The 14,537-nt window shown below is 45.1% G+C and overlaps 1 protein-coding gene across 1 annotated transcript in view; it reads left to right on the forward strand.

Moving 5' to 3' along the window:
• Window positions 1-1,418: 1,418 nt before the first annotated feature.
• The window catches only part of SLC35F1 (solute carrier family 35 member F1), a 221,020-nt gene continuing 207,901 nt past the window's right edge, over window positions 1,419-14,537 (forward strand). The window contains exon 1 of the mRNA XM_041423795.1: window positions 1,419-1,733. Within this exon, the coding sequence (XP_041279729.1) occupies window positions 1,531-1,733 (203 nt within the window). The 5' untranslated portion in view covers window positions 1,419-1,530. The remainder of the gene's footprint in view (window positions 1,734-14,537) is intronic.

Raw genomic sequence — 14,537 nt, forward strand, 5'->3', positions numbered from 1 at the left:
CAGCTGGCTGCTTGCCCAGAACAGAGAATGAACTTTACAGGATTTTGAGTGAGCGAGCCCCATCTTCAAAAGCATTCCTCTGGTAAAGCAACATGCTCCACCGGATCTCATCCGAAGACCTGTTAGACGGAGGCTGCTCAGGTACTCAGAGTAAACCGACATATTAAACATTGATATTGGCAAAAGGAAGAGTTCCTATAAAACAGAAATTACCGACCTGAAGCCTAAAAATTAAAAAAAAATTTTTTTGAGTATCACATCTATCTGATTTCCCTGGGAAACACTGCATGGCTTTACAACCACATTTCCCTGCTTACCATGAATGTTCATCTCATTTTCACAGCTTTGTGTAAGGTTCACACAAACAGAAATATAAACAAAAATAAGTAGAGGGGAACAATAGAATGAAAAAGGTGAAATTTCAAATGTATGTCACTTAAAGGACTTAGCAAAATTATCATGTAATATGTTTCAGAGAGACATGATCGATTAAAAAGACACCTCCTCTGAGCCTAATTCAATTTTTGAAGTGAAATATCTTTATCTTTAGAGTAAGAAATATTGAACCCACGTTCATTCCATTTCTCTTTGGGGAGTCTCCCAGTATTTGAAAGCGACAAACACAACACTTTAACAAGCCTCGCCCAGGCATGAACTTCAAGTGCACTGTCTCTATGAAAAATGTATGGAGCTCTGAACTTTACAGCGACTGCCATGCCTCCCTCAGTCCCTTACGTGCCTCTGGCAGTGTAAGAGCCAGGGCGCTGTTCAGAGGCGATTTTTTCTTTACACTTTTCCCAGTTGGCTGAAGACGACACCGGCCGCGCCGAGTTTCAGAAGACAAGTGTGCGGCAACTCCCGGGTGTTCACAGAGCACCGGCCAGCGGAGGAAGTGCCGTGCCGCCCAGCCCTGAGCATCTCCAACCCAAACAAACAACTCCCCCAAAAAGACAACTAAACACCCCGAAGAAAACCGAGGAGCATTTAATGGGGCAAAGTTCGCATCCCCGCCGACGCGGCTCCCCCTCTCCCCCCAGCGCGGAGCTCAGCTGGACGCCGGCAGAGCCCTCGGGACCCCCGCGGGACCGGCCCCACCGCGCTGCCCCGGGCTCCCCGCGGGGCGCGGGGGCGCGAGGGGCTCCGGGGGCTCCGCGCCGTGCCGGGCCGGGCCGTGCCGCGGCAGCAGCCGCGCGTCAGGGGAGCGCGGGGCGGTGGCGAGCGGGAACAAAGGGGATCGAGGCGGCGCAGCGGCGGCGGCTCCGCCGGGGGGAGGCACCGGCTGGGCGCGGGGGGTGTGGGAGGAGGAGGAGGAGGGTCGCCAAACTGCTGCCACTTCGTCGGCCGTGAGCGGCACTCGCTGGCGGCGGCGGCAGCATCCCGCCCCTCGCTGCATGGCAGCCCAGTGAGGGAGGAGCGGGCGAGGGTCTGGAGCTGCCCGGAAGCCGAGGGAGCCAGCGCCGGCGGCAGCAGCGCCCGCCGCCCTCCCGCCGGGATGCGCCCCGCTCTCCGCTGAGGCGCAGCCCCGCAGCGATGCTCTCCCCCGAGCGCCACCGCCACCACCGCCACCCCCCGCCGCCGCAGCCGCCGCCGCCGCCGCACCACCCGCCGCAGCCCAGCCATGTCGTGGCCACCATCGAGAACCTGCCGGCGGAGGGCGGCAGTGGCGGCGGCAGGAGCGGCATCTCCGCGCCCTCCTCCAGCGTGCGCCAGAGGATCAGGAAAGTGCTGAACAGGTGAGGCCAGGGGATGGAGCGGGGCTCTGGCTACACGGCACGGCGCCGCTCGCCTGGGGCGCGCAGGTCCCGAGGGCCGCCGTCGGAGGGGCCCCGACCCGGCCCGGTCTGGCTCGGCTCGTCTTGGCCGGGCTGGGCTGGGCTGGGCTGGCATCGCCTTTCCCCACAGAAGCCCCGGGCGGGCAGGGAGAGACTGCGCGGAGCCTCCCCCGGTCCATTGTTGCCTCCGAGGCGGCGTGAGCTGCCAGCCCGCGCCCTCCCCGCCGGTGCCGGTGCCGATCGCACCTGCCGTGTCCACAGGCACAGCTCCGCGGCGGAGCCCCCGCGCCTCCCGCCGGCTCCGGCTTGCCTGGCCCGTCACGGACAGGCGCGGGGCGGCGGGAGGAGGCAGCAGGCATCCCCGCTGCCGCAGCCCGGCCGGTGCCGGAGGCGCCGCCGGGGAAGTTGGAGCGCGGGCGGCGGGAGAGGGGGCGGCGGGCAAGGGGAAGGGGCGGCCCCCGGGGCTCCCGGCCGGGGTCCGCCAGCAGCGGCCGGGCGCGGCCTGATGCCCCGGGGTGGCGTCGTGTGGGATCTCTGCCCGGTCCCGAGCAGCTCGCGTGCCCCCGGAGCAGCACGCTGGGGCTGCCGGCGAGAGGCGAGCCGCTGGGCTCGCCCCTGCGTGTGGCTCAGAGCGGCCAGTGCAAAGATGGGAAAACTGCAGGGTACTCGGAGTAAATTATTTCACCGAAGGCACAAGAAAACGCTGGAACCATCTTAGTTAATCCTTTACGCTCCCGTCTCTGCCGGTTGTTTCTTTTGCATTGCGTTTGATTAGGGCAGAGGGTTTTAATGCAAAAGAGTCCATCCAGTGCCTAACTGGTTGCTCTTCTCCAGAAGGAGCTCCTGTCTGAAAAGGCAGCTGGAGCCATCACTTCTGCCTAATGACTCTTACGTGCTAAACAGAGCGGTTGCAGCAATGGGATGGTTGGTACCAGTCTTGGCCTCATTGTCCCGGCTTCAGTTTCAGATTCATGTAACATGGACGAGCTACTGAGCCCAGCTGCTCTAAATGAGTGTATTAGATTTGAAGATGAAGCTTTTAAATATTAAAAAAATTACAATTCCTACAAGAGTTACACTGTTAAAAATACGTGAAGCTATTTGCTCTCAGAACATCCCTATTACACGGAATTAATTAACTGTTACCATTCCAGGAGAATTCCCCAAAGGTTCAGTGATACAGGAAATACTTATTTTTATTATTTGAACATGACAAGGGTTGAAAAGAAGTTGAACCAAGTAAGAGCTGCTTCAACTCAGTTACACATTTCCTTGTACCACATGCATTTTGCAAGTCTCCCTATTGAAAGATTGGTTCAATTCCTCAACCCGACAGTCCGTGTCATCTTAGGCATCCTGTGCTTGCAAAATCCCACCCTCCTTCTGCTTGGTCATCTTGAGGTGTGTGTCAGTCCTGAAACAAGACACTAGAGAAAAGATGTTTTCCCAGGGCCACCAAGAGAAACATGAAGACGTCGTGAAGAGATCAGATACAAAAGCAATAGGCTCTCCTGTGCAAGGATGGTAATAATGACCTCTGGGGAGTCATCAGATTGACCACAGTCTTCATGGAGGTGTTGGATTAATAAATACAGGTTAAACAGTTACCATGCTTATGCATGTATATGACTGAGCTATAGATAAAATGTCAAATCCAAGTTTTTTTTTTTTTTTGTTTTTGTTTTTGTTTTTGTTTTTGTTTTTGTTTTTTTTTTTTAAGGGGGGGAAGAGTAGAAATTTGCTCTGGTGACCGAAGTCCAAATCTCTTCTGATTTGTAAACTTGAACCTAGAAATGAGATCTCCCATAGCCCAGAAGAGCAGCCTAAGGAACAGGAGTCAGTCACTTTTTCGTGATTGTGTTCTTACCTCCTCCTCAAACATGAAATAACCCTAAATTTTTTCCAAATTTATGTGGTTTATGGAGAAGGAGAAGACATGTTACTGAGGTGTTTTAGTTCTTAGCCAGTTCCACATTCTGTATCAACAGAAATTTTTCAAAAGTTAGATTTCCTTAAGTTTCTTTCAATTTTGCATGGGAACTGATGTCTCCACGTAACATCACAGCTTTCATCAGTATTTCTGTTGATACAGTGAAATGGATTCTGATGCAATGTTTATATTTTCATTCTCTATGGAAACAATAGTCTGAAAATACATGTGGGAAATAAAGAAATATGTATACCATATCCTGAAAGAAGTAGAGACCCCAACAAACCAAACATTGGCTTTTCCAATTTTTTTTCCCCTGGAAGAGGTAACACTTTCTCTGTGCTATCTATATTTTGTGTGCACCATTTCCTTGACACCCATTAGTGGAAGGCTCCTGACTGATTCGTTGTGCTTCTGTTTTCTGCTACATAAAGTAAGGGATCTTCAGGCAGGCATCAAAATAAAAAGGTTGACAGCAACTGGGGCTGCCAGAAACCTGCTTTTGGCTGATGCAATTGCAGAATGGTTTGGGTTGGAAGGGACCTTTAAAGGCCACCTAATCCAACCCCTGCTGCCATCAGCAGGAACATCTTCAACTACATTAAATTGTTCAGAGCCACATCCAACCTAACCCCGATTGTTTCCAGGGATGAGGCATCTACCACATTTCTGGGCAGCCTCTTTCAGAGTTTCACCAACCTCATAATAAAACATTTCTTCCTTATATCTAACCTTTTAATTTAAAACCCTTGTCCTGTCACAAGAGGCCCTGCTAAGAATTCTGTGCCCAGGGAGGAGACAGACTCTGGTGTGGTCAAGGAGGAAACAAGACATCAGGAGAAAGGACATAGATACTGGCAGAAACTGATCATTGTTTCTTTCTCACTTTCTTTGTAGCACTTCGGTTACCCAGGCACTTGCTGATTCCCGAATCGCCTTCCATGGCAATTCAGGAATTAAAATGAAACAATTAAATTAAAATTGTTTTACAAGCTATGGAAGCTTATTTTAACTTCACCTTCCAACCTCTCCTCTCTGTTCACTCAGTAGAACGCCAAGGTAAGAGAGGAACACTGGAACAACCCCTGCAGGGTGTTTGGGAGAGAACACACTGAAAGCAGAGCTGGTTGCCTGTAAAAGTCTATTTCAGTGATCACAGCAAACACTGCACTCTGAAAAGAGTTGTCCATAGCAGAAAAAGCAGAAAGTAATTAAAACACAAAAGTGAATGGTTGGAATTATGAAGGACTGGAGATGCTCAGCACAATTATGGGATTTACTGGAATAGTTTGTGTATAAGTTCTGGGCTGCTAGTGATGGTGAACAGGACCTGATGCAACAGGATTAAACTTGCTGTTATTCTTGAAGTAGTTGTGGTGCTTAGAGATGTGGTTTAATGGTGGACCTGCTAGTGCTGGGTTAATGGTTGGACTCCAGGATCTTGGAGGTCTTTTCCAACCTTAATGATTCTACAGTTCTGAGCTGGGTGAGGATGGCTTTGAGTTGCTGTAGCAACTCAGAGGGGAAATGTTGTGCTGCAGATATGTTCCTGGACCCATGACTCACATCCATGGTCCATAAATCCCATCTGCAGGGCCCTGCCTGGTACCTTCCGAGTGACATTTGCTGAGCAGGTGTCCCTGACTTACTGTGCCCTGCTATGCTGCAGGGAAGAGCAAGAATAATGATGGCTGCTTGATTACTTGATTACTTGCTTCCCCAAATTTCTGTGAAGCCAAAATTGGACTCCACAAACTCTGTCTGTTTGTAGAGGACCACTTAATAAGCAGTGACTTAATTACTCCTCATCGACTCCCACCTCTAGTGGGGAGATAGAAAACAAATGATGTGGCTTGGAGTTCTGTGGTTCTCCGTGCCTCCGCCCCAGCAAGCACCTGTGTATTTCAGATACCTGTTGGTGGGTCCCAGCTTGCTCCATCTGGCTGTATTCTAGCACAAGAGGCAGCTTGTCTCCCTTTCTTGCATCCCTGGGTGATCTGAAGGGCAGAGACTCACCTGGCAGATTCTCCTGTGGCCCCTGAAACCTTTTGAACTAATTTACACGTTGATCTCATGTTGGGAACTGTGGTTGTCACCTCTTGAGAGGAACTGGACAGACAACAAACATTGCTGAAACACAGGGGGAGCAGGTTGCCGACTAATCTCTTTGGGGGATTATTGCAAATAGTCTCTAAATGAAAGCCAACAAGCAAGATACCTGCTTATACATGGGCATTATCTCTGCAGCCTTGAGCAGCAGGACAGGGAGGGAAAATGAAGTTTCTGCAAGCAAAATGAATTAATATCTTTAGGTACTATGGCAAAGTTATTTCAGCTAAGTAAATGAGATTGTTCCTGGAAACAAAATACCCCATAGCTGTGTCGATGAACTCAGGTCTCCAGAGAAATGTCTAAGGCACTGCTATTGTATTGCTTTCCTTGACAAGGACTTTTTTAGACAGCTGGATGGCACATGCATTTTTCTGGGTTTACCCACTTCTATCTTTTAGAGCTTCCTTAAGGAATACGAGTTAGAAAGTCCGTCTGTGCCTTATCTTGCTGTTTCAAGGTTGTCTTCATGGGCTTTTTCTTGCTGGCAGCTGCTGAATGGCACTCTGTATTTTTCAGAATTTTCCTAAAAATCATATCAGAATATTAGAGACATTCTCAACTTGAATCAGAAAATGGAATAAGAGTTATTTCAGCCATTCAGTCCCATCTCACTTTTTAAATAGCTTTATAGTTGTGTTCTCTGCACTAGTGAATTGCAAAAGTTATCTATGGAGCAGTGTGACTCTCTCTGCTTCTTTGCTCACTTATTTACTTTGCCAAGTAAATTTCAGCCTTATGAAAAAAGCCCTGTCTTAGGAAAAGGAGGATAAAAATGTTTCTAATAGGTATAATTCATTAAATTAGGTAGTGATGTATTGAACAAAATTACCTGAAGAAAAGCAATTTAGGTTCTATTTGAAAGAAAGCTTGTATGTTTGAGTTCAGTCTGAGTAAAACTTTTGATTTTTTAGTGTGTTACAGGCCCAATTCCTCCCTGATACTGGAGTTGAGGAACAGTTTGGCCCACTAGCTGACTAACTTTGAACTTGACCTGTGTGTCAAAGCTACTAATTCTTCAGGGATGGGAGCTGTTTAAATGGCCCTGCAAGCATCAAAAGCTATAACCCAATATGTTTTTTTTTTCCTAATAACATGCACCTGCATAATAAATCAGACATAGGGATTTTATGTACTAAAAAGAACTTGGAGCTGAATAATAACAAAATTGCCCCAAAGCAAAAATGTCTTTCAGTTGACTGATCAGAGAGGCAAACAAACCAAATAATTTATGGCATTTTTCCTTAATGAAAAGCAAGTCAAGGATCAAACATATAATTTATGAATCCAAAAAAAGAGTGAGTATTCATGACCTTCAGTTGCTTTGCTTTCTTCTTCAAAACAAAAGAACTTGCTTCTTTGGGATTTTTATTTTTAAAAAGTACAAATAGCTCCTCAAAGTCCATCCAGAATAACAGTGATTGTAGAAAAATGAGCCTGAGCTCAATTCAGATAGCCACAGTTCTCCTTTCAGGTAAAAATATTTATACCATTCTGAAGTAAGTCAAAGAAAATGAGATCAGAGCATAAATAAAGCAACTAGGTTGGCTTTCTTGTGCCTGTTAGTACTATTCTTTTTGATTGAGGAAGTGGGAAGGTCATGTCTGCCTGTAGGAAAGCATCCTGGCAGAGGATAAAGAAATGAAGTGATGAAAAATTGTCCATTCTTTCCTTTTCTCATTAGTTAACTTGTAATCACCATTTTGTAAGCAAACAACTTCTGCAAACTAGCTGTGTTCCCAATGATTAGGGTGCATAAGGGAAATAACGGGAGTAAAAGATGCTCTTCCTCTTCTCCAAACAACTTATTTTAGTGAATGCATACTTACTTATTGGCATGCCATAGCACACCCAAAATGCTTTGATTTAGGAGCAAAGATCAGCTAAAGTACAAAAAGTTTCCACGTTTTTGATGTAGCATGCACTGGAAATCTGTCCAAGTTTGGTTTCAAAGTGTCTGAGTGTCATTTCCTAACAGGTTTAGAAGCCAGGATTGGGAAGCTTTGTCCCTCTTGCCTTGTTTTTGCTCCTGAGAATGCGCACTTCAGGAGATACAAGCCTTGCTGGTCCCGTTCTGCAGTAGGGACTGTTTGAAGTGATGTGATATCCTAAGTGCACTGTAATCCAAACCCGACAGCCCCCGTACTGAGTGGGAAAAGATTTCCCTAGGAGGGGCAATTCAGCAGGGTAGAATATGTGGGTGTCTTTTGTCTACCTAAGACATTCAAAGTGCTGCTACTTACTGGGTGCCTGTCTGTAAGTGGGAATTTTTGACACTGGCTGTGCTGTGGGCTTTGGGAAGGGGTTACTGCCTCTTGAACTAGGGGGGTTTCAAAGGAGCAGCACCATAAATGGCTCCATAGAGAAAGCGGGAGGAATGGACAGAGTGGCTCTTATGGGATGGACAGAGCAGCTTTAATGTGCTAATGAGGGGAAGGCCAGATGCCAACAGCGATCAGAAGGGCTCTTTGTGGCTCTGTCTCTTTGGAGATGGCTGGAGTCTCTGTCCTTATCGGGGTTGTTTCTGCAGGCAGAGGGAAACACTGGGGCTATTAGTGAGGTGTTCCCTTCCTTTAAGTCAGCAGATAGCCTTACAGATTAGCACTTGAATACTGATTAGGGCTAATTACCAGGAAAGCTTAGGAAAAAGAAGTTGCTGAAGAAGCTTCACAATAAAAACTACGAAAAAAATTAATCCCAAAGCCCAACAACAACAGAAGTCTCATGCTCAAAGGCTTGTGAGCAGAGCTCAAACTCAGCTGAAATCACTTGTTGCAAGAACAGCTGTATGGGGACTCATAAATTACTATGACTGTAAAGTGTGTAAGTACTGCTAGTTCTGAGATTCATGTTGTGAGCTGCCTACTCTACCTGTCTGTGCTTATTTATGTCTGTCATCCATCTAACTGAGATTTTTACTGAAAACCCCTCAAGTTTTGAAGTTTGTTTTTCAGCTTTCTCTGACTTGATTTCTCTCATGATTTAAGAAAACATTTCTTCAATACATATTCACTCTCAGTCATTTTTCTTGGAGACACCAAACGATTGAGGTAGCAGATTTGACTCCCATGAACCACCTTTTCCTCAGTGCAGGAGGGAGCATCCCCACAGCCTGGCCGTGCTGGATGAGCACACCCATACAGCAACACCATGCCCTACATCTGCAGGGAGTGTGCTGGCTTTTTGGGAAGTGCCATGGCACACGGGGATGACCAAGTAATTTCCTAGAGGAGGTGGGTGATCCTTGATCTCACCAGAAAGGTCTGTCCACAAATGATGCCGTGCAGGCTCCATAGTAAAAAATAGGGATGCTTATTAAGCCAGTCTTCTGTTTATAGCTGATACAGTAGCTTCAGTCCATAATTTCAGATTCCCTTTAGTGTAGTGGTCACCTTTGCTTCTTTACACTGCCTGTTCCCCACGTAATATGAGTGGTCACACTCCACCTTCAGATAGGTCTGACCTGTGGCAGGAAACCTGTAGGAACTTTGGAGCTGGATAATGAATTTTCTCTTTTGCTATAACTTTTTTTTTCCTAAGAGAAAATGTAGATGAGTCAAAACCTTCTCAAGAAGGGTTGGTCTTTCTTGAAACTGTGTGTTTAGTAAGGTTTTTTATGTCCAGGCTAGATTTTTTGGGTTGAAGAGCAAGTAAGACTTCATGGTAATCTGATGATGAGAGTGGTTATGTAGGAGACCATGATTAACTCTGCTTTGCTGCATCCCTGAAGGCGGCTGTGAGGACAGGTACTGTGAGGTTCCCTTGGGATGAAGAACCTCAAAAGGGCATGGTTTTGTCTTGATGCAAAACATGAGAAATTTTGAAAATTAAAAGTTTACAACTGGAAGATGCTTCCCCCTCATCCCAGCTCATCTTCCAAGGCATTTCAGGCTTCAAGGCCTCATTTACAAAAGCACTCTATGCTTGAAACAGATAAATGAAGTAATTTATGTCCAGTAACAAGACCATACCTCTAGTGTTAATTTCAACCTGCAAGGCAGTATTAGTTGATAATGGAATGAAAACAAAATTTGAAACACTTTTAGTGATGTCCATTAGTTTACTTAGTCCTCTTTGGCGTTCATTTGTCAAAGGAACTATTGTATGTGTGTATGTCCAGAAGTATGTAATTCGGCTGCACTGATTTTAAAATGGTGATGTCTTCTGGGCCACATTTAGTCTCATTAGTTTTCTCATCTGGCAAGTGTTTCTTGATAGGAGTTGGCTTTTTCTGCTTTCCATTTGGTAGAAATGGAATATGAGTTGAGGGGTGTCAATCTTTCCCCTTCTTTAGTGAAATAGAGGAGAAGCCGTTGACATTATGGGAGGGAGATGCCAGAATTTGTTCCTGCTCTGATATCTCTTTATCAACCTTTCATGTAAGAAGAGAGCTCTGCAGCTCCACTCTTGGATCTCTCCTGCCTAATAACTAAAATTCTGGTCCTTAATGTAGCCTTGAGGTGGCTATCTCAGAGCTTTTCAGGGGAAGGGGGAGTTTGAGGGAGCTGGGCTGGACTGAATTAGAGTGGTGCAAGGTAGAAGTGGGGGGAATTCTCTCTCCTTTTTGTTGATGAGAGGAGGTAACTCTTCAAGAGGAAGTGAGTCACTGAAAGATAGGGGCCAAATGCTCCAAGGGTGGATAAGGCATAAGCTGTACCCTGTACGATGCTTTCTGTTTTTTACCAAGATTTCAGTCTTTGTCTACCCAGGTGCCTTTGTGGCTTTCCCAGGGTGCAGTATTATTCTGTATGGGTCTTTTGGTTTTTTTTTGCCCGATGATGACGAGACAAATGCTAGAAAATACTTACTAAATTAAATTAATTACCTTGTGATTATTTTAAATCCTGGTACTTTATGGAGTATAAACAGCTCAGTATTTCTGGGTCTGATCTGGGCCATTTGCCTTCTGAAATCTCTTCTTACTTGAAGCTGAGTGCTATAATGAAACTAAGGGTTTCTTTCCTGTTGCTGCTTTCCTTTTCTCTCTCTGCTGCTGCTACATACATGAAATGCTTTTGAATGTTTTTTTTAACTCCCTCCTGCCAGTATATTGAGGTCTGTAGGGAATGTCTGGGGTAGGTTGAAAGTGAGAAAGGACAGAAAATAGCAAGTAGGATAGATAGAGTTGAGCAGTGAGTTGGAAAATATTTTAATGGGTATGGGATTTGATGCTTGAAGGAAGTAAAACTTTAATGTTGTAGATATAATTTTCATCAGGCTGGGTATGAGGATTAAGTATCCTTAGGCAGAAAAAGTTTACAAGCTTCATCCCATATAGTGGGGAAAAAGCCATCACAGAGATATAAGTAATGATCAACTGAAGTGCCTCCTTGTCCAGGTTTGGGACAAATTTGGAAGGGAACTTCCAAAGGGAAGATTCCCTAAAGGGCAAAATTCAGCAGCCCTTCCCCCACTTGTCCTGGAGAAAAGTTGAAAAAACTGTTCATTTAACAAGCAAAGTATTCACAAGCATTAAAAAATTTAATAATATTAAACAATAAAACCTCTTGCTGTTCTGAAGAGATGGCAAATTCAGAAAGTCTTTCTATAGTTCAGAGAGAGTCCTTTGTGGGTGTTTCTCAGCTCACTGAGTCCCTCAGGTGCTGGAATGCAATGCCCTGGGCCCTGGACACTGGTGTGATCTCCCAGTGTGTTTTCTGGGTTTTTGGTCCAGAGCAGGTTTGAACAGTTCCAGGAAAAGAAAAAGCCACAGCCCAGGGAACTTTTCTGCCTCAGCTAGCTAAAAAAACCTAACTAAAAAACAAAGGAGAGCTCTCTCTTGCTGTCTGTCCATGCTGCAGACAACACAGTCTATGAAAAGGAAAGCCAAAGCTCTTATCTCTGTATTTTTGAAAACACCATGAAAAATCTCCACTGCTTTTCCTTTTCACCCTCTTCACTCTTCGATCTAGCTTTAAAAGCACACAACTTATTTCTGGGCTAAACAGATGAATGGGGATACAATTCAGCATCAAAAAAGTCACCCCAGGACACTCCTTTTCCTGCGTAACCTACCAGACATGCACAGGTAACTTCCAGTCAGATTTTGATACCTGACCTCTGCTGTCAGGTGCCTGATTTGCTGAGTGGGACACTGTAGTAAAAGGACTTTCTTTCAGCATTTGCAGAGGTGCTGTCCAGCTTGTCCCAGAGCAGACAGCACCTGTGGGTAGCCCTGGAGACCTTGTTCCATTGCTGCCTCCTCACATTCTTCTGCCAAAGCTGCTTTTTGCTCGTGCTCACCAGCAATTTTTGACAGTATACTTAAAGGGTTTCTTTTTGGGTCCGTTCTGTGGTGGGAGAATCATGTCTTCAATGACATTCAGTAGATTCCAGAACATTTGGAGGATTTAATCTAGAAGCACAGGGGCTTCTAGGTGGTGTGATGGTTATCATACATGTATGAAGGCACCTCTTACTAGCACTGAAAAGGCAAATTCCATGTTTCCTGCCATTTAAACATAATGGTGACAGCAGATCAACTGTGCAGTAGCAGAAATGCCCTCAAGGACTGAGGCAGAGTGTTCAAGGTAAGATGCAGTGCCATGATGGTGCTGGAAGGGTTGCCAGAAATGAAATAGTTACACTGGATTTGTGTTAACCAAGCAAAATCTCGGGTTCTGAGTTGGTCCTGCTATAGAGAGGTTACTTGAGTTTGTGACACTAAGTAATTCCCTAGTTATTCACTTGAAAAATTCTGTCTGTGACTGTGTGTAAGGATGTGATAACTTTTAGTTACGTAAAATCAACTTCCCATTATAAATAAATAAATTCTAGCTCATTCTAACTTGTAGAAGAATTTCTGTTAAATTTGATGTCTGAAATTGTCCATAAATATTGATTTGGTATGCATTACTGTGTTAATGGAACTTATTATTACTCAGCTAGATTAATTTATTAGATTTATCCCTACATTACAACCTATAGATGTATTGAGACATGAACCCACAGAATCAATACCAATTTCTTTCCTCATTTATGAATGTTCTTACTAACATCCAGAGCACTGTTACACTCAAGAGTATTTAGCTGCCATTTATTGTGAAGCATTGCACTCCAACAATTTTAAATTTGTCTTTTTTCTTTGTCCTTTAATGATTATTTCTTCCATTTATCTGGGCACTTGTTTGGACAAAATGCCAAGTATCAAGCTTCAAATGAGTCATGATCCAATCACTGGGTCTAACAGTAACTTAGGTGTGCAAAACTAGGGCTCTGAGACCAGACCTAATCTTTGAGATGCATTTTGGCTGCTGTTCTGTGTGGCAGGCCCAAAGTGGGAGAGGGAACAAAGGTACAAATGTAACTTCTCCTAAGTTGCCTGCCAAATGTGCTGTATTTGCATGTTTTCCTTTGAGCAGCGGCCATGCGTGCATTTATCTTTCAGAAGCAGCAGTGTTTGGCTGAGGAGCAGTTGCAAATACCGGCTGAAATGGACAACTGATGTGCAGCTCATTCACTTGCTTCCAGAGCTTGAGCTGTTGGAAGCTCATGGTGAGAAGTAAAAGAAGTGGGGTCCAGAAGAAATATGGGGTTAGAAAGCTGTTTGATCACTTTTGCCTCTGCTGCAATTCAAGACTGGTAGGCAGCACTGATGACAGGGAGAGAGACAAGTCTTCAGACAGTCCTAACACTGGCATTTCTATTCCCATCACAGCTCCGGTGGTGTTTGGGGCTAATGTCCTTCCTTCCTCTGGGCAGACCAGAAACGTTCTGTAACTCTCAGGAAGAGAATTGCAGAGACGGTTTGGTCTCAGCCTAGCCTTTAAACACAATTCTAAGCAGCTCACCAGACATTTATGTGGAGAAATATGCACAGAGATAATGTATCATCCAGTGGTCTGTAAGGTGAAACTGTAAAATTCAGTCTTCTCTGGACAGTCTTTCTTTCTTATTTTCCGGTAAAAGTTGTATTTACTGAGTATGCTTCTTATCTGACCAATTTTTGGCTTGTATTTAACTGTTGCTGCTGTAGCTGCTGCTTGTGCACCACTGCAGTTACAGTGAGGCATTAAAAACTCAAGTCTAATAAATGAAATACAGCATGCACAAAAGGATCAGCCAGGTGATAAATGGGGAAAAAATCACCTCCAAAAATATAATATATAAGTATGATGCAGAAATAGGCATCGGAGTCAGAAATGAGGTGAGTTGCCCCCTGAATGCTGTCTGTCTGACCCAGCTGTGGGGTTTGGGACCAAAGCCAGAGCAGGGTGATTTGTGTCATCCTGACTGTGCAAGACTAAAAGTTACAGGACAGCTGATGGACAAAATGCAGCTTTAACAATGTGTGCAGTGCAGGACAGGGAGGAGTAGGCTTTTGCCTGTTTTGTTTTCAGGATAAGCTGTATTGGAGCAGCAGATGAGGGGAAATACTGTGTTTTAAAGGTCTTGGAGAGAAGTTACATATAGTAGCTTCTGATTTACAGTCCAGAATTAGTCACCAATTGGTTTTTTTTGGCCCTAGGTGAATCTCTCAACCTCGCTAGGTCTGGTTCAGCACCTGTAAAATGGGGACAATTAAACTTAACTACCCGGAAGAGTTGTTGATTAGTTAATGCTTGTGAAATGCTACACAGTGCTATAAAACAGAGAATAGTACTCAGAAACATCTGGTTTACAGTTACTATAGCGCTTCTCTGAAACTTTATGGGCAAACTTTCCCAAGAAACAAAATGATTAATGTGTGCAATACATATAGGGAGATGAGGAATAGACTGCTTTTC

This window comes from Onychostruthus taczanowskii, unplaced genomic scaffold, assembly GCF_017590055.1.
Source record: "Onychostruthus taczanowskii isolate IOZ18803 unplaced genomic scaffold, ASM1759005v1 scaffold8, whole genome shotgun sequence".
NCBI classification, from domain to species: Eukaryota; Metazoa; Chordata; class Aves; order Passeriformes; family Passeridae; genus Onychostruthus; species Onychostruthus taczanowskii.